The 21,346-nt window shown below is 37.3% G+C and overlaps 1 protein-coding gene across 5 annotated transcripts in view; it reads right to left on the bottom strand.

Annotated features, from left to right (window-relative positions):
- The window catches only part of ENTHD1 (ENTH domain containing 1), a 165,418-nt gene that overhangs the window by 114,375 nt on the left and 29,697 nt on the right, over positions 1-21,346 (bottom strand). For all 5 annotated transcript variants that reach the window (XM_031656283.1, XM_031656282.1, XM_031656281.1 and 2 more), the window contains one exon: positions 20,082-20,324. In XM_031656283.1, the coding sequence (XP_031512143.1) occupies positions 20,082-20,324 (243 nt within the window). The remainder of the gene's footprint in view (positions 1-20,081; positions 20,325-21,346) is intronic.

Raw genomic sequence — 21,346 nt, 5'->3', positions numbered from 1 at the left:
ATATGGTAAATATTTTCCAAAAATTGAATGAATCAAATCTGAGGTTCTGTAAAGTCGATGAAAGTATATTTAGAATATATAATGCAATAAAATCATTTTCTCAAAAAATTGTATTGACAGGTATATTGCAATTAATTTTTATTTTTTCTCACACTTTCTGAGTATATTCAGTTAAAGTATAACAGGTTTAATTAATAGTTATTTAATAAATTTTAGTATGAATTTTTGTGGTATTATTCCCAGAAACTGAGAAAGTAAATTACTCCTTATGACTGTTTAACAAATCTTTTTCTAAGTAGGGTGTTTCTAATTCTTTGCTTTCAGCAACACTGAAGAAAGACTTCATCGAGTTAACAGTCAACGAGATAAAAATATATTTTTATAATAAATTACTTTATACTTTTCAGCATATAACTTGGAAGGAATTCATAGAATTGATTGACACTATTATAATAAAGCACCTTCTTGTCCCATCTACGATTTAGGTGAACAGATTTTCTCAGCATTTATATTTATACAAATATAAGTAAAACAAAGGCAGGATTTCTGCTGAGCCCTGCTTGTAGCTAGCAATCAGTCATATTCCTATGTGGGTAAACGAGCAGTTCCAAGTATCTCACAAAAGCATGTATTTCTAATAAAATTATATTTAACAAATATACAAATTTATAATGCATTTATGTGGTTTTGATTGCATACTAACAATAATTGTAATAAGTCAGTCTAGAAGAACTATTAAAACCTTTGGTCAGAGAAAATTTAGAAAAATAATTTCAATTTTATATCTATTTGATGTAGAGAAGATTTCCAAGCATAAAAATATTTTATATTAGGATAAAATTCTGCAAGAAATGTGGAATAAACATATGACTTCAAAGAGAAAAGGGAATAATGTAAAATTTCTAACAGTTAAGGACTTCATGTATTTTTTTTTCAAATGAATGGCTACAGGTATCAATCACAATGGTATTTAGATTCCTTCAGATACATTTGAAAGATGACTGTAACTTAACAGTTTGCTTGTTTTTTCTTTTCTTTTGTCCTTAATGTCAATATTTACAATGTGCCAGAATTATATCCTTTGCAGTTATTTATACTTACAAAACTTCATATATCAACTTAAAAATGTGTGAGGAGGTACATAGCATTTCAAAATCATTTTAGGGGTTATGCAAAAAAAAAAAAATACTGAAAAGCAGTAATACAAGGTACATTCTTTACCTTCTAGAAGTTTATAGCTGACTAGGTATATAAGTCTAACATACAGACTTACAGGAAACAGAACACAATTATATGCTAAACATTCTTGAATTAATTAATTTTAGGAACAGATACTCTAAGGAGGAAAACAGCAATGTGCACCAGAGTAATCAGAAACAGCCACAAAGAGGGGAAGTAAAATTTGAACAAGGCTTTGAAGGATGGCTAGGATTCCAATAAGTATAGAGGCAAAGAGAAATTACTTCGAGCAGAAGGAACTATGTGGGCAAAGGGAGAAAGTATGGTAGATGCCAGAGGTACTGAAGAAATAAGAATTTTTCATTTATGGTTGTAACTTTTCATTTTGTTTTAACTTCACATAAAAGTGAATAATTAAAATGAGCTTATTTGGGGCTTCAAGATTTTGTAACTAATATTGGCAAAGAGTAGTGACTTGGGGCTTAGATCATCTATCTACTTTCACTGGATTTAATCAACTACATTATCACTCCCTCGGCATTCAGCAACTAAATTATCTTTGAAATCATATGGTCTTATGTTTTAGACATCACAGAAGTAGATTAGTAAAAATTTCAGAAGGTCAATTTTTAAGTAAATTGTGAGAGAAACTGAAGAATAGCAAGAATTGTGAAAGAAAAAATATCTTGCATGTTGGAGACGCATTTTGGCCTAGAATAGCCTAAATGTTGTAAACCTATCTTATCTTATGAGGCAAGAAAGAAAGCAATTAGAATATAGTGGGTCTATGGAAACTCATTAAATTTTTCTTTCAGTATCACATAGCCTAACACTGGAAGTGAGGTATGCTTAATTAGATTTGGTAATTACACAACATTTATTTCTGGATTTTCACAAGCAAGTAGGACAGAACATACATTTAGTTCCTTATAGTTCCTTAGTGGAAATGAGATCCCTTTAGTCTTGTAAGCTACTTATCAATTGACACTGTGAAGTCACAAGCCAACGAAGACTAGTATGTGAATGAGAAACCTCAGAGGAAAAAGTAATGATGCTGCAGGAAATGAAGCCACTGAGTCATTCAAAGATGAGTGCTTCGATACCAAGGTTGTAAGTACTTTGTGGAAACTATCTAGAAAGAAGCTGTGCATCCCACTGAGCCTGCATCACTCAGATAATACCACAAAGCAGAACTTGTGAACCCTGTGATATTTCTTAGATGAGATACCAAACTGACGTTCAAATTATCAGGCATTAGCAATGCACCAGCACATTTTGGAAATGCAGTGCTCCATAAGTTGAACGGATTTCCAAATTGTTCCATTTATTATTTAGCATCTAATAACCATGTCTTTTAGGTGTAATGTAAGTAAATTAAGTAATTTGCTTAACAAAATTAATTTTTAGTAACAAATATATTGCATCATAGAAAATATTCAGTGGGCTAAGGAAGAACTAGTAAGATCTAAAAGTCAAGTCTCATGGTGCTTAAGTTTATATCTAACTTTTACGGAATTGTGAATTTGGAACCTTGACTCCAATTTCGTTGTTTTGGCACATAGTTAAACTTAAGCATCTTAAATTAGTTGGTATTTGTCATATTTTTTTTAACTTTCATTTTGTAATAATTTTAAGCTTACAGAAAAGCAACAAGAATAGTACAAAGAACGCCCATATGGTCTTCATCCAGATTCACCTATTGTTAACATTTTGCCCCATTTGCTTTATTCTCTATTCTCATTATCTATTTATGTACACATATTATTACTGTCCTATATTTTAAATCTAGAGGAAAAGCCATTGTAGGTTGGGTTCCCTAGGAAACAGACTCTCAGACTTGGATTTGTATGTGGGAGAGCCATTAGGGAGCGCTCTTAGAAACCACCAGTGAGGAGGGAGTCAGACTGGCAGGCTCGAGTCAAGCAAGCGCAGTTGCAATAACTGTTGCACAGTTGCAGTAAAGGACTCAGGTGATCCTTATAGGAGCTTTGAGGCTGGAATGGCTCTTCACAGTTGTCCTGCCTTGACGTAGGACCCCTTAGCCAGGGGGCATGATCTTGAACGAAACGAAGAGGCTCTCTTCAGCTGTTGGGAATTCCCAGAGGAGGATTCATTTGAGAGCCCAAAGCCAACACCTCTCCTGCAGCTCAAGAGTGCCTTGATCTTGAAGCAAGGATCTGGGAGACACACCACAGTATCCACTACAGACACAACCTCTATGTTTCTGCTCTATTGTTCTGCTTCTATTTACCTGAGAAATGCTTCAAAACACAGGAGATGGAGTGTAAAATTACTGTACATCTTTCTTGGTAGATGAATTTTGAGATTAAAGATGTACAATTACTGTACTTCTTTCTTGGTAGATGAATTTTGAGATTACTAGGGGAAAGGCATTTTTTAAGGTGAAAAGAGAAGAATAAGAAAACAGATGTTTAAGTAGATTTTTAAAATTAAATTTGAAATAGGTAGATAAGAAAAGTGAAAACCAACTTTTACTGCTGGAGATCTTAAAAATGGAGTTGAGACAATTTTATTTCAGTATTTTGCTAACAATAGCATATAAAATTTGAGACACTGCCAGTAGTTCTCACTTAAGAATAATGAGAAAGAGGAAACTTCATAAACCAAGTTAGATGCTCAGCTCCAGGGACGAGGAAAAATAAAGAGTCACTACGAAAGCAAGTTTTCATATTCAGTGGCTGACTCCTGGGTTAAGACAGCAAAGTGAAACTGCAACACAGAATTCCCATCACCCAATACTCAACGAGATTTTTTAAAAAGTCAATAGCAATCTAACATAGAAACAGATATAACTAAAACTTCTAAAAGAAAAAGAATAAAAATAACTGGTGGCCAAGAAAAGAAACAAGATCTAGGACATCCCTTCTCCCCCAAAAGCAATACTGGTAAGATGATAACAACCTTAGAGTTCTCATCAATATCCACATGTCTGGAAAAAAGGGAACTGAATGGAGAATGCTTTCTTCCCACTTATGACTGAGGAGAGGTGAAAACAGCTAGAGGAAAAAAATGGGTGTAACAGAGTAAATAAAGACGCTTACACTTCAATGGACATGAAAGCCACAGTTTGACACTGAATTGGGTGAATGATCTAAAGCTTGAAGGTATCTCTCCCACACAGGAATAGGATACATACCTCAACTAGGTAGAACGATCAGGACCTTGTATAAGAGACTCAAAAACAGAGCAGAGTTCAGGTATTCTAAAGAAGACCATACATGGCCTCAGCTGGGATCTGCTACAGAAAAATGGATAAAATAATAGCCCACAGACTGCAGTCTGGTGGAGAAAACAAACTGATCTCAGATATGGTGGGAAGAGTCAAGAAATCACTAACTGTTTCTGAACAAACAACAGCCAAAGTTTATTGTGCTGACTCTGTATTAGCCCATTTACTTCTTATAACAACTCCATCACAGGGCCTATGTCAACCCCATTTTACAGAAGGTGAAACTACAGCACAAGGGCTTGAGTAGCCAGTCCAAGGCCATACAACCAGTCAGGATTCAAGTGCAGACAGTGTGACTCCAGGACCTGAGCCCTTAACCATTATACTCTACCATCTTCAAGAGACAGTGCCTAGTGAGAGCTGCCTAAGCATCAGCAAGATGTGAAGACATGGCCTGGCAACTAAACAAAACATTCCAGTAGAAAAATGAGCAGAGAAGGAGGGAAGGAGAAGCATGAAAGAGATAAAAGGAAGATGGCATGCATAAAAGAAGGATCCCAAATGCAGAAGAAAATGTAGCTCAAGAAACAGAAGGAAAATTCCTCACAATATAGCATTCATTTTTTAAGTTATTATAAATTATATCTTTCATAAAATTCATAATTGTTTCCTATCACTACATAATACAAAGTTAAGCATTAAAAAAAATGTTTCTTGGCCTTACATGTTTCCTGTTTTTCTAGAAATGATTTTCATATTTGCTTCCTCTTTTTCTGTTGAGCTACTCCTTTCTCATTGATTGGGAGGAATTTTTTATATATTCTGGATGCTAATCCTTTGTCAGTTATATGTGTTGGAAAATTTTCCCATTTTGTGGCTTTTTTTTTTTCACTTTTACATGGTGTTTTTTTCCCTCAAAATCTACTACAAAACTATAGTAATCAAAATAGGGTGGTTCTGACACAAAACCAGACATACATTCTGTTCCAGTAGAACAGAACAGAGAGTCCAGAAATAAATCCATGCATTTATGGCCAACTGATCAATAAAGGTACCAAGAACACACAATGGGGAAAGGACAGTTTCTTTGGTAAGTGGTGCTGGGAACACTGGATATCCACCATACATACAAAAATCAACTAAACATGGATAAAAGACTTAAAATGCCAGACCTGAATCTGTAAAACTACTAGAAGAAAACAGAGAAAATCTTCTTTTTGAGACAGGGTCTTGGTATGTCACCCAGATTGGAGGGCAGTGGTGTGATCAGAGCTCACTGCAGCCTTTACCTCTCAGGCTCAAGCAATCTTCCCATTTCTGCCTCCTGAATAGCTGGGACTGCAGGCACATGCCACCATGCCCAGCTAATTTTTTTTTTTCTTAAGAAACAGGGTCTTGCTGTGTTGCTCAGGCTGGTCTCAAACTCCTGGGCTCAAGAAATCCTTCCGCCTTGATCTCCCAAAGTGCTGAGAGGCATGAGCCACTTGTAAAGGCATGAACTACCACACCCAATGGGGAAAAACTTCTTGATATTGGTCTGGGCAAAGAATTTTTGTATATGACCCCAAAAGCACAGAAAATAAAAGATAATATAGTTTTATTAGTTTTCTAATGATGCTATAAGATCATTTGTTCTAATGATGCTATAACAAATTACCACAAACTTAGTGGCCTAAAACCACCACCATTTATTATCTCACAGTTCTGTAGTCAGAAGTACAGGCAGGTTAACTGGGTTCTCTGTTTCTGGGTTTCACAAAGCTAAAGTCAAGAGTCAAGGTGTTGGCCAAGCTGGATTGTCATCTGGAAACCCTGGGGAAGAATCCACTTCCAAGCTCAATCCAGCTGTTGGCAGAATTCCGCTCCTTGCAACTGTGGGACTAAAGTCCCCATTTCCTTGCTGGCTGGCAACCAGGGGCCACTCTCACCTTCGAGGCCACTTGCATTCCTTATTACTCCATCTTCAAGCCAACAATAGTGCTTCAAATCCTTCTCACACTTGGAATCTTTCTGACTCCCTCTTTGGCCACCAGCTAGAGAAAACTCTCTGATTTTATTTTAATTAATTTTTTTTTTTTTTGATACAGAGTCTCTGTCACCAGGCTGGAGTGCAATGGCACAATCTTGGCTCACTGCAACCTCCGCCTCCTGGGTTCAAGTGAGTCTCCTGCCTCAGCCTCCTGAGTAGCTGGGACTACAGGTATGTACCACCATGCCCAGCTAATTTTTGTATTTTTAGTAGAGACAGGCTTTCACCATGTAGGCCAGGATGGTCTTGATCTCCTGACCTCATGATCTGCCCACCTTGGCCCCCCAAAGTGCTGGGATTACAGACGTGGGCCACCGCGCCCGGCCAACTCTCTGCTTCTAAAGGACTCATCTGATTAGATAGGGCCTACCAGCATAATACCTTTTTCGCCATAGAATATAACAATCATGAGGGTGGTGATTCATCATATTCACAGGTTCCACCCATGCTCAAAGGGAAGAGGACTGTATACAGGCAAGGGTCATGGGGCTTATCCTCAGAACTCTGCCTACCACAAATGTCAAATTCATAAACACTTTCAAAAAATAATGTGTACTTTTTCTGTTTATGAAATACTTCCCTATTTCAATGTAAAAAATATATTCTAAATTTTCTTCTAAACATTTGAAAGTTTTGCCTTTTTACCTGTAAATCCTTAATTCATCCAGGTAGAGACCTCATTTCATTTTTACAATATGGATAAAAAAATTATCCCAGTATTATTTATTGAGTAGTTCACTTTTTCTCCACTATTCAAAAATGCCACTTCTGTCATTTACTGATTCCATAGTGGCCCAGGCCTGTTTTCTAGGGTTATGGTTTGTTCCATTGGTCCACACACCTATCCTGCATCCATACCACACTGTCATGATCAGTAAAATTTTAGTCTTGTTATTTAGAAAGGCAAGCCCTCCACCTTACTCTATTTTAGGCATGTTTTGAATACTCTGGAACTTTTTATTCTTCCACGTAAATTTTGGAATCAGTACATCAAATTCAACTCTTAAAAGCCTTTTTGGATTTTGATTGTAACTGCACTGAATCAGCAGTTCTCTACTGGGAACAATTTGGCCCCCAGGGGACATTTGGCAATGTCTGCAGACTTTTGATTCAATACAACAGGAAGGGATGTTTGCTAATAGCATCCAGTGGGTACAGGCCAGGGATGATGCTAACTATCCTGCAATGCACAGCCCCCACAACAAAGAATGATCTGTTTCAAAATATCAATAGTATCAAGGCTGAGAAACCCTCCACTAAATCTACACAATTTGGAGAGAACTGACATGTTTACATTATTATTTTGATAAAAATGGAATATCTTTCCATTTATATAGGTCTTTAATGTATTTCAATTAAGCATTATAACCTACAGTGTACAGATTTTGTACTTCTTTTGTTAAGACTTATTCCTACATCAAGATTTTTAGCTATTATAAATGGTATCTTAAAAATTATGTTTAATATTTGTTGCTGATATATAGAATATAACTTGATTTTATGTTTTGATGTTATAGCCAGCCATCTTTTTAAACTCATCATTTTTAATATGTCTGTAGATCTTTTGAAGTTTTTTATATGAAAATCCTATCATTTACCAATGATGCTCGTTTCTTCCATTTTGATACTTACATTTTTAATTTCTCTTGCTTGTTTTACTGTGATGGCTAGGACCTCCACTACAAAGCTGACCTAGCAAGGAGTACTGAAATCCTTTTCTTCCAACTTATTCTAAAAGAAATAATGCCACATTCAAATGTAGGGAAATTTTTTATTTATATTTTTTCTTAACTTCACATTTAATAGTATTTTGGTAAGAAAACGTGTCCTATATGAAACAGATTTTTCATATAGGACACGTTTTCTTACCAAAATACTATTATATGTGTTTCCTTTATAACACATATAATCAATTATAAAATCCATATTTTAAAAAGTTTTATGTCCTTCACCTATCAATAAAGATGTTAAGAAGTTATCTACTATGATGGTAGATGTCTCAATTTCTTCCTGTATTTCTACCAATTTTTGCTTTATATACTTTGAAGTTATTTTACTGGGTATATTCACATTTAGAAATGTTACATCTTCCTGGGGAATTAAGCATCTTATTATTACCCTTAATGCTCTTGGCTTTAAAGTCTCCTTTGCCTGTTATTAAGTAGCTATACCAGCCTTCTTTTAGCTTGTATATGCCTGACTTACCTTTTTCCATACATTGCTTTCAATCTTTATGTGAATTTATGCTTGCAGCATATATCTGGATTTCTTTTTCCCCAATCTGATAGTCTCTGCCTTTTAATAGATGAGTTTAATCTACTACTATTTACTGCGATTATTAATCTATTTGGGCTTATTTCTATTATTTATTTTACTTTTGAATTTCTATTTGTTCCATTTTATGCTTTTTGTCCTTTATACAATTTTATTTTCTTCTCATTCTACTTCTTCTTGCCACTTGTCTGGAATTTATGCACTCTATTTCTCTTCTTTTAAAGTTTATTCTTCAAAGTTTATCATGCACGTTTACCTTTAAAAGTTTACAGTCAAAGAATATTCATTACCTTCTCCTAAAAACACAAGGACCTTTAGAACACAACTCTAAACCTGCCCACCCCCATTTACATACCATGGCTACCCACTATTCTAATTGTCTTTTTCTTAACTCAAAAATTAGATTTATACAGAAAATGTTTATGATACATATATATTTATGTGTGTGTGTTTACCATGTATTCATTATTCTCTCTTGAATTTTCAACTATCTTTCTGGAATAATTTTCCTCTTTTTGAAGTATACCCTTAATGCAGGTCTCATGGTTGTGAATTCTCTTTATTTTTTTATTCATCGATAAATAACTATTTCACCCTCACCCTTAAATGATAGTTTCGCTGGTACACAATTATAGGCTGTTATTTTCCTACAGCATTTCTAAGATACTATGTCACTGTCATTAGGCTTCTACTGTAGAAGATGAGAAGTTTTCTGGTATAGTAATTAATTGTCATTCCTTTGTAGCAGTATCCTCCATATGGCTTAATTAATATTACTTTCATATTTTCCATTTTCTTTGGGCATATCTTCTAGCTCACTAAATATATTTTTTTAGTTCAGTAGTATTTCTCATTTCTGCAAGTTCCCTTTTTTCGAATTCATCCACTCAGTCCTAATAATCCCTTGATAATTGGTGATGCATGTGATTATATCCTTTATTTATGTAAATACACAGCTGTTCTGTATCTGACCTTTCCAATATCTACAGTCTTTGGGGGATTAAGTATGTTCTTTGCTGCTTACCTTCTCCTGGTTTGGTGATACTGGATTGTGAGCTCGTTGCTTGTCTTAAACTGGTGAAAATCCTATTGGATCTAACTTATGATCTGAGTACACTTTCTCAATTCAGTCCCCTTGAGGGTCTGGGTTCAGCATAGTAATCCAAGGCTTTCCTTCCCAATGCTGAAGACAGGCCCCAAACTCATTCTCTGATCTACTAATAACTGCTCTTAAGCAACTCAACGCCTACAGTTACCTGCACCTTCCCACAGGCAGAATGCCAAGTCACTGACCAGCTCACATGTGCTGTTCTTATTTTGTTTACATTTTTCAAAAAGAACCTTAGAGACTTCCCATACTTCTTATGAGGCCAGGAGTGTCTCAAATAGTGTGTCACTTCCAGTCTCTGGTTATTGTGCAGTAAATGGAGTTCCTAGTCTCATTGCCAGAAGGAGACCTTTAATATATTTTTTTTCTTTTTTTTTTTTGAGATGGAGTCTCGCTCTGTTGCCCAGGCTGCAGTGCAGTGGCACAATCTCAGCTCACTGCAAGCTCTGCCTCCCAGGTTCACACCATTCTCCTGTCTCAGCCTCCCGAGTAGCTGGGACTACAGGTGCCCGCCACTGCGCCCAGCTAATTTTTTGTATTTTTAGTAGAGACGGGGTTTCACTGTGTTAGCCAGGATGGTCTTGATCTCCCTTTAATATTTTTTACTAAAAAACAGCATATAATTCTATTTTTATAAAAATAATTTATCTCTAGCTATCCATCTCTCTATATGTATGTATAGATTTTTTGTAAATGCTGGCCAGGCATGATGGCTCACACCTGTAATCCTAGCACTTTGGGAGGCTGAGGCGAGCAGATCGCTTGAGCCAAGGAGCTTGAGACCTTCCTGGGCAACATGGTGAAACTTTGTTTCTACCAAAAAAAAAAAAAAAAAAAACCCAAAACCCCAAATTAGCTAGCGTGGTGGTGCGTGCCTACAGTCCCAGCTACTTGGGAGGCTGAGGTGGGAGGATCACCTGAGCCCAGGGAGACCAAGGTGGCAGTGAACTGTGATGGCGCCACTGTACTCCAGCCTGGACAACAGAGTGAGACCCTGTCACACAAAAAAGATGCCTAGAATTACAATCATCTGATATTAATGATGGCTATTTCTGAGTAATTGTATAACAAGCTTATATTGTTTTACAAGAGTAAATGGTTTTCTGAAACAAAAATAAAAAAGAAACAGTTACACATAGCTTAACAACAGGGATGCTTTCTGAGAAATGCACTGCTAGGCAATTTCATTGTTGTATAAACATCATAGAGTGTGCTCACACACATCGAGATGGTAGAGCTTACTACACACCTGGGCTCCTAAGCAATGAACTTGTATAGCATATTACTGTACTGAATGTGGTAGGCAATTGTAACACAATGGCAACTGTAACACAATGGTAAGAATTCATGTATCTAAACATATCTAAACATAGAAAAGGTACAGTAAAATATATTATAATCTTATGGGACCAGCATCATACACGTAGTCCACCGTTGACTGAAACATCATTATATGACACATGACTATATTCTAAGATGTTAACAGTTTAGGGTGGTAGAGATATACATTATTTTTATATATTTATTTTTAAATTTAAAAGATCAAAAGATCAGCTGTTTGACATTTATCAATGCAAATGTTTTCATTACAACCACAGTTTGTACCATAAGCCCTGCCATCTCATCTACATGTGGCAAGGCAACCAAGCATGACTCCACATCAATTCTGTTAGTACAAAGCTCTTTGTAGGACGTAACAACATCAACATTGCTGGTTTTTTTTTTATAAAAGCATGACAACTACTTTGCAGTACAGCAAGTCCTCATTTAATGATGTCCACAGTCTCTTGGAAATTGCTACTTTAAGGGAAACAATGTATAATGAAGCCAATTTTACCATAGGCTAATTAATATGAACAAGAACTAAGTTCCTATAGCATATTTCTAGTCACAAAAATGTCACCAAACTTCTAAATAAAGACCAAAACATATGGGAGGCCGAGGCGGGTGGATCACAAGCTCAGGAGTTCGAGACCAGCTGGCCAATATGGTGAAACCCTGTCTCTACTTAAAAAATACAAAAATTAGCCGGGTGTAGTGGCAGGCACCTGTGGTCCCAGCTACTAAGGAGGCTGAGGCAGGAGAATCGCTTGAACCTGAGAGGCAGAGGTTGCAGTGAGCTGCGATCGTGCCACTGTACTCCAGCCTGGGTGACAGGGTGAGACTCTATCTCAAAACAAACAAACAAATAAACAACAACAAAAAAAACCCAAAACACTTTTATTCTTATTATTGTTTTTTGAGATAGAGTCTTGCTCTGTCACCCAGTCTGGAGTACAGTGGCGTGATCTCAGCTCACTGCAATCTCTGCCTCCCAGGTTCAAGTAATTCTCCTGCCTCAGCCTCCTGAGTAGCTATGACTACAGGCAACCGCCATCATGCCTTGCTAATTTTTGTATTTTTACTAGAGACGGGGTTTCACCATGTCAGCCAGGCTGGTCTTGAACTCCTGGCCTCAGGTGATCCGCCTGCCTTGGCCTCCCAAAGTGCGGGAATTACAGGCATGAGCCACTGAGGTTGGCCCACTTTTATTATTAAACATTGAAATAAATGTGAGCTATACATACATTTAAGGAAGATTGGTAAAAACAAGATGATTATCTGCTCCCTTCAGGGTCACAGGTGGCTGGAGCCCATCCTGGAAGCTCAGGTCACAAGGTGGGAACCAGCCCTGGACAGGGATGCCGCTTCATTGCAGGGTGCACTCACACCCACTCCACACTCACCTGGACGGGGACCATTCAGACATGCCGATTCACCTGCTGTGCACATCCTTGGGAAGTGGGAGAAAAGCAGAGAACATGGAGAAAGCCCACGCAGACGGGGAAGAGTGTGCAAACTCCATACAGACAGGGGCCTCGGCCGGGAATTGATGTTTTTCTCATCAGTTATAACAACATTGAACAAAAGGATGTTATTCAAGGACCTACTGTATAATTTTGGTTCAACAGCAATGATAGTTTTCAGGGAAATTTTTCCATTATATAGAATGCCATTACATTTGACACAGACCAGAGTAATCCTTAATACAGGTAAAGTTCTGTTGCAAAGAATGATGCTAGTGAAGAGCTCTTTATGGAAGATCAGATAACCAACACAGGTAAAGTTCTGCTGGTCTGGCTGTAAGTAGTGCCTCTGGAGATCCTTTTCGTAATAACTGTTGCCTCTACAAAAATGGCCTGACATTAGAGCTGAGTTATAACTGTCCTTTTTATATTGTTCTGTCTTGCCATCAAGCAGTAATGATCCTTCAGCCCATCTCTTCCTTCACACATCAGAAGCATCTAAACAAAAACCACCCAAGCTAGCTACTAGAATTAAAACTTGGGAAAACATCCAAGAAAAGAAAAAAAAAGAAATAGAAGTGGCGATGTGTATATAACACCTTCTTTAAAGTGCCTCTTTTCCCTCGCTGATTCACCATAAAGAAGGGAGGCACAGCTGTTTCAGCTCTAGGTCCTGAAGGCTGGAAATCACATTTCCTGCATTCAATTTTACATTTCGCTGTAACTAAATAACTTAGAGACATCTTTAGACTCCTTCTAATGAAAATTTACCTGTATGATATCATCACTTGCCTCCATTTTCTCTAATGCAAAGGTTAGTCAATTTCAGTTTCTTTCTTCTCCAATACATCATCCACTTACCCCCATTGCTTCTCTACAGTCTATCTTTAAACATTACTGTTTCCTCATTTCTATAACCCTAGGAGCAGGTCCTGGATGCCTGGATTGAAACAACTATCTCTTACAAGCTTCCTTCAATTTGTATCTCCTTCATTTCTACACAAAGCAAAAAGAATTATCTTCCACAAACAGCTGTTTTCAGTAATAAGGAAGCTCAGTTCTGTGACTAAGCTAAACATCCCTTCTGTTCTCCAAGGCCTACAATGGTTCGTAATTGCTACTCATATCAAATTGAGTTTATTAGGTCATTTATGAATTGCTCTGAGTACTCTCAGCTATCTGTCCCTACTGTTTTACATATTCAAATTTATATTTTTATTCCATTTAGTCAGACAACTATATATTACCATGCTTAATCTGTGTCTTGCTTGTATTCTTTCCCACTATTGTAGAAACGATTTGTGATCCCCAGCATTTATTCTCTCCATCTTCCTTAATAACAGAATCTCTTAACTTTCATCTGGGCAGATGATATTTCTCAACCTCCTTTGTAGCTAGGAGTGTCAGTGGGACTAAGTACTAAACAATAATGTGTGAGCTAAAATGTTATAAGCAACTTTTAATAAGTGTTCTTGTTAAAAAAAAAAACAGGACAAAAAAATTAAAAAGGGAAGAGACATTCACATTTTCAATCTCCCTTCCTTTCTACTGGCTAGAAGGCAGGTGTGACGGTGGGAGCTCAAGCAGCTATGACTCAAAAAGTGGAAGTGGACCATGAAGTGGAATTTAAACGCTGAGTTTGGTGGAGCAACAAGACTCAAAAATAGCCCTGAAGCCAACATAGTGGAGAGCCATATCAGTCATAGAATACCTACAAGGGAGTATTTCAGAAGAGAGAAATAGATTTGTATGTTTAAGCGGCTAGCATTTTTGTGGCGTCTACTGTCATAACTTGTGGATGCATCTCATTCTAACTTAGCTACTGCTCTTTGAGTTTTAATTTGCTACTTCTCCTGTCACATTAAGAATGTCCCCCTCATGACCAGACATGGTGGCTCACGACTGTAATCTCAGCATTTTGGGAGGCAGAGGCAGGCAGATCACCTGAGGTCAGGAGTTCAAGACCAGTCTGACCAACATGGAGAAACCCTGTCTCTACTAAAAATACAAAATTAGCCAGGAGTGGTGACACGTGCCTGTAATCCCAGCTACTCGGGAGGCTGAGACAGGAGAATCACTTGAACCTGGGAGGCAGAGGTTGCAGTGAGCCAAGGTTGCTCCATTGCACTCCAGCCTGGGCAACAGAGTGAAACTTCATCTCAAAAAAAAAAAAAAAAAAAAAAGAATATCCCTTCAATTTCTTATTTTTTCCTACCCCAACTCCAAACTGTCAGTTTTCTTTCTTCCTTTAAAATACACCTTCAGATTCAAATGCCTACATAAAATTGGTTAGTATTGCCAAGTTTACTTAATCTAATTACTCTTTTTTGGACACAAACACACACATCTGTATATCTAGGATGTATTCATATAGAAAGCAGATAAATGAAATAAAAATAACAGATTTTAAAACAAATTTACTAAAGATTTTACATCCAAACATTCACTGTTCGCTTTAAATGGTATTCTTACTATAGATTTACTATAATGATGCCATCATTGACTAAAGCTGTTTTAGAGTATCTTTTCGTGAAACAGACTTAGAAGAATGTGGTAGCAAGATCTTGTCTCGAACAAGTATTTTTTCAAGTCAGCTGGGTGTGGTGGTGTGTGCCGGTAGTCCCAGCTACTTGGTAGGCTAAGCCAGGAGGATTACTTGAGTCCAGTAGTTCAAGACTGCAGTGAGTCATTATCACACCACTGCGCTCCTGCCGGGGTGACAGATCAAGACCCTGTCTCAGAAGAAAAAGAAAAAAGAAAAGGAAAAGAAAAAGCACATAGTACATCACAAGCTATAACCTCCATTAGAGCAGAAATACAGCCAATTTACTTACCGGGCTTAGAACATGTCTGGCATTATAGTGAGCCAGACACTCAATATGTGTTTGTAGTGGTAAAAAATAATAACTCGTAGCAAAACTTCATTTGAAGGTGGATTCACTTTTTAAAAATAGTCAAGTCATTCATAGCTCAGTGTAGTGAATGAGACATGTCATAAAGATGGAGAATATCATTTTAGGTTTAAAAATGCAATCTGTGGGGCCAGGTACGGTGGCGCACGCCTGTAATCCCAGCTACTCTGGAAGGCTGGGGCAGGAGAATCACCTGAACCCAGGAGGCAGAGGTTGCAGTGAGCCGAGATCATGCCATTGCGCTCCAGCCTGGGCAACAGGAGTGAAACTCGGGCTCAAAAAAAAAAAAAAAACAAAAAAAACAAAATGCAATCTGTGACTACAAAACAATAAACTAGAATTTCTTGCATGAATCGTAAAATCAGAGTTGAGTTACTTCTGTATTAATTTAGGGATTCATTTCCTAAGCTTACAATTAACAAGGCCAAGTTCACTCCAGTTTCAGAGCATCTGCCCTGCTGTTCCCTCTGCCTGATATACAGGCACACCTTGAAGATACTGTGGTGGGTTGGGTTCCACATTACTGCAATAAAGTAAATATTCCAGTAAAGCGACTCACACAAACTTTTTTGTTTCCCGGTGCATATAAAAGTTATGTTTACATTAGACTGCAGTCTACTTAGTAGACTTAGTATGCAATACCATGTTGCCTAAAAAATACATATGCATAACTTAAATAATACTTTATTGCTAATTTAAAAAGGCTAACAATTATCTGAGCCTTCAGTGAGTCATCATCTTTTTGCTGGTGGAGGGTTCTGTCTCCATGTTGAGGGCTGCTGATAGATCAGGGTAGTTGCTGCTGAAGGTTGGGAAAGCTGTGGCAATTTTTTAAAGTAAGACAACAATAAAGCCTGCAACATCAACTGACTCTTCCTTTCACAAAAGATTTCTCTGTAGCATGCGATGCTCTTTGATAGCATTTTACCCACAGAACTTCTTTCAAAATTAGAGTCCTCTCTAATCCTGCCACTGCTTTATCTACTAAGTTTACGTAATATTCTGAATTCTTTGTTGACACTGCAACAAGTTCACAGCATCTTCACAGGAGTAGATTTCATCTCAAGAAACCACTTTCTTTGCTCATCCATAAGAAGTAACTCTTCATCTGTTCAAGTTTGATCATGAGATTGCAGCAATCCAGTCACATCTTCAGGCTCCAGTTCTAATTCTAGTTCTCTTGCTATTTCCACCACATCTGCAGTTCCTTCCTCCACTGAAGTCTTGAACCCCTCAAAGTCATCCATGAGGGTTGGAATCCACTTCTTTCAAATTCCTGTTAATGTTGAAATTGTGGCTTCCTCCCATGAATCACAAATGTTCTTAATGGCATCTAGAATGGTGAATCTTTTCCAGAAGGTTTTTAATTTACTTTGCTCAGATCTATCAGAGGAATCACTATCTATGGAAGATATAGCTTTATGAAATGTATTCCTTCAGTAATAAGACTTGAAGGTTGAAATCACTCCTTGATCCATGGGCTGAAGAATAAACACTGTGTGTTAGCAGGCATGAAAACAACATTAATCTCCTTGTACATCTCCATCAGAACTCTTGGGTGACCAGGTGCATTGTCAATGAGCAGCAATATTTTTAAAGAAATCTTAAGGGCACTAGGATTTTTGGAATGATGAACGAGCAGTTGGCTTCAACTTAAAGTCACCAGTTGCATTAGTCCCTAAAAAGAGAGTCACCTGTCCTTTGAAGCTTTGAAGCCAGGCATTGACTTCTCCTCTCTAGCTATGAGAGTCCCAGACGGCATCTTTTTCCAACAAAAGGCTATTTCATCCACATTAAAAATCTGTTTAGGGTAGCCACCTTCATCAATTACCTTAGCTAGATCTTCTGGATAACTTGCTACAGCTTCTCCCTCAGTACTTGCTGCTTCACTTTGTACTTGTATGTTATGGTGACAGCTGCTTTCCTTAAACCTCATGAACCAACCTCCGCTAGCTTCAAGATTTTCTTCTGCAGTTTCCTCATCTCTCTCAGTCTTTGCAGAATTAAAGACAGAACCTTGTTCTGGATTAGGCTTTGGCTTAAGGGATACTGGGGCTAGTTTGATCTTCTATCCAGACCATGCAACCTTTCTCCATATCAGCAAAGGCTGTTTCCCATTCTTACCATTCCTGTATTCGCTGGAACAGCACTTCTAATTTCCTTCCAGAATTTTTCCTTTACATTCATAACTTAGCTAACTGTTTGGCAAAAGAGGCCTACCTTTCAACCTATTTCAGCTTTCAACATGCCTTCCTCACTAAGTTTAATCATTTCTAGCTTTTGAATTAAAGTGAGAAACCTGCGACTCTTCCTTACACTTGAACACTTACAGGTCATTGTAGGGTTATTAATTGGCTTAATTTCAATATTGTTGACTCTCAGGGACTAGGGAGACCCAAGGAGAGAGAGAGATGGAGATCAGTAAAGCAGCCAGAACACACGTGACATCTATCAATAAGTTCACTGGTCTTCTACAGTTATGGTTTGTGGTACCCCAAAACAATTATAACAGTAACAGCTAAGATCACTGATCATAGATCACCATGACACATATAATAATAAGGAAAAAGTTAAAAACATTGCAAGAACTACCAAAATGTGACACAGACACAAAGTATGCACATGCTATCAGAAAAATGACGCCAATAAACTTCCCGGGTGCAGGGTTGCCACAAACCTTCAATTTGTAAAATATGCATTATCTGTGAAGCGTAATAAAGCAAAATGCAATCAATCGAGGTACGCCTGTACATGGACTGCTCCCTCACTTCATTCAGGTCTGTTTAAAGATTCACTTCCTCCAAAAGCCCTTCCCTCATCACATGACCTAAAATAAACCCATCCCTGTCACTCTCTGTTCCCTGACCCTGCTTTCCTTTTCTTTATGGGACTCGTTATTATCTGACATATTTTGTGCTTCTGACAGAGACATCCTACTCTCTATCACTAGAATATTAGTTCCATGATAAAAGAACATTTATTTTATTCACTCCTATAGCTCCAAAGTTCTGCTGAATATCCAAATTTTAAATAAATTCAATAATTATGCATTTACAATGAAAGAAGAAAGAATTGAGAAAAGAAAGGAAGAAGGAAGAGTAAGAAAGGTAACATCGAAAAAGCATAAGTGGGGAAGAAACTCTGGATGAGTCATAATTGGTTCTTCTTCTCTGTTACTCTGTTTTTAGCATCAGTTTGAATTAAAGGCTCCCATGAGAAAAATTTCAAAATGAGTGGCTGTCTCTTTTGAAGATTTATTTCAAAAGAATCAGATCCCCTAAAGAAAGAAATTCCACCACTTTTAGAAGCAGGTAGGTAGTATTTGCTACTATACTTACAATGGCTACCCTCTTATAATGTCTCTCTCCAATTCCAAATATGGATGTTCACTCAATGTCCCATTGGGTGAACATTTGAAACTCTTGATTAAGTCAGAAAAGCACTTGAATGATTGTTAGCAAGATTAACATGTGTTGGTATTACTAGTGACACTGTTACATTTTTGCACTTAACTGACAGTTGGAATTATCTATTTGTACTGAATACAAAGGGACAGTTCTCTAAGTCACATTTCACTGATGTTCTGGCTTCCTCAAGCTGTCCATTCCTCATAGACAATTTATCAACAGGGTTTCTACTGGAGAAGTTAGAGGAAAATGATATTTTTTTTAAGTTTTAGCAAATTTGGTAGAAAAGAAGATAGTATTTTTCTACTGATGTCTATTATAACATTATAAATATATCCTTTTTTTTATAAAAGTTCAGCAGTCCATATTTAAAGTTTTAAGCAAAGGAAAGAGTACAAGGTAATGTCCTAGAAGAACTTTTAGAGCACTTTTAGGATTCTGAAGCACACTTAAAAAATGTCAATTATTTGATTTATATTATAGGATCAAAGAGACCTCATACACACATATCCAGACACCTAGTGTTAGAAAACTGTAGTCTTTCACTTTCCAGTTAAGGATAAAAATCTTAAAATTGAATCACGATGCCAAATAGCGTAGTCACTAGTTTAATAGCTTAAAAGCTCAAAAACATTTTATTTGAATCAAAGATAACTGCATTCAGAAAACAGTCATAAAATTGGGCCGGGCACAGTGGCTCATGCCTATAATCCCAGCACTTTGGGAGGCCAAGGCAGGAGGATCCCTTGAGGTCAGGTGTTCGAGACCAACCTGGGCAACATGCTGAAACCCTGTCTCTACTAAAAATACAAAAATTAGCTGGGCATGGTGACAGGAGCCTGTAATCCCAGCTACTCAGGAGGCTGAGGCAGGAGAATTGCTTGAACCCGGGAGGCAGAGGTTGCAGTGAGCCGAGATCTTGCCACTGCACTCCAGCCTAGGAGACAGAGCAAGATTCCATCTCAAAAATAAATAAATAAAGCAAAGAAATAAAGCTAAGAAATAAATAAACTAAAATATGTCATAAAATCTTCTACTGAATATTCTTCATCATTGTTTTCTATAGTATGAAGCCTAATATGGTAATAGTAGTACTAAATGATATTAATAATTTAGTACTAAAACATAGTATTTTATATTTTTAAATCATTTTTAATGATACCTGTTGCATTTTAGGCCAATGGTCATATACGTACTTTTATTACGTAGCCTTCCAAACTTAGGAAGCTTACACTTCTTCTCTGAAGCAGAAATATCTGATGTAGGGGCAGAAGTACGCGCTGTCAGTGAGCTACTTGAACCAAGTGGTCTTTTAGAAAACAACATAGAGTAGGAGGTACGCTGTCTAGTCCGACATGCCACTTCCCTCTCTTTACACAGCAGTTGTTCATCCATCAGCAATGTGATGACTTGCTTAGATTTTTCCCGGACATAGTAACCTGAAAAATGCATTGAATCTGCTTAGAAAAGGAAATACTAGTTAAGGCTATAATTAATTCTTATTCTACAGAAATTTTTTAAAAAGTAAAAATGTCAGCAGTGAAAAAACCTGCAGCAAATAAAGAACTGCTGATAAGTATATTCCTTTTCTTATACTTTAAAAGGTAAATAGGTCATTAATATATGATAAAATTATATACTGGCATTACATTTTTCACTTTAAATACATTATTGGATTTTCCTTTTAAAAGCAATGTATGGCCGGGTGCGGTGGCTCATGGCTGTAATCCCAGCACTTTGGGAGGCCGAGGCGGGCGGATCACAAAGTCAGGAAATCAAGACCATCCTGGCCAATATGGTGAAACCTCGTCTCTACTAAAATACAAAAAACTAGCTGGGCATGGTGGCATGTGCCTGTAGTCCCAGCTACTCAGGAGGCTGAGACAGGGGAATGACTTGAACCCGGGAGGCAGAGGTTGCAGTGAGCCGAGATTGCACCACTGCACTCCAGCCTGGCAACAGAGCGAGAGCTAGACTCTGTCTCAAAAAAAAAAAAAAAAAAAAAAAAAAGCAATATATACTTTGCAATAATCAAACAATATAGACATACAAAGAAGGAATATGAATTGGATCTAGATATACTGACCTAGATGTATGACTAGGACACATGGTTAAAGATTTAAAGTAATATACACAATTTGATTTGAAGCTGTAACATATAGAGGAAAAGAAGCCACTATATATGTATACAGAAGAGAGAAGCAGATAGAGAAATACATACAACTGTGGTTTGAATATATCCCCTCCAAAATTCAAGTACTGCCAATGTGATAGTATTAAGAGGTGGAGCCTTTAAGAGGTGATTATGCCATGAGGTCACCTTCTTTGTGAACAGAATAAAGGTCCTTATAAAAGAGGCTTCCCACAGCATTTGTCTCTTGCTTGCCTTCCACCATCCCATTTCGGACCTTCTGTCACATAAGGACACAGCATTCCTCCCTTCCAGAGGATGCAGCATCAA

Source organism: Papio anubis, chromosome 16 (assembly GCF_008728515.1).
Source record: "Papio anubis isolate 15944 chromosome 16, Panubis1.0, whole genome shotgun sequence".
NCBI classification, from domain to species: Eukaryota; Metazoa; Chordata; class Mammalia; order Primates; family Cercopithecidae; genus Papio; species Papio anubis.
Note: the sequence above shows the minus strand (reverse complement) of the source record. Positions and strands in the feature narration are given on the sequence as shown.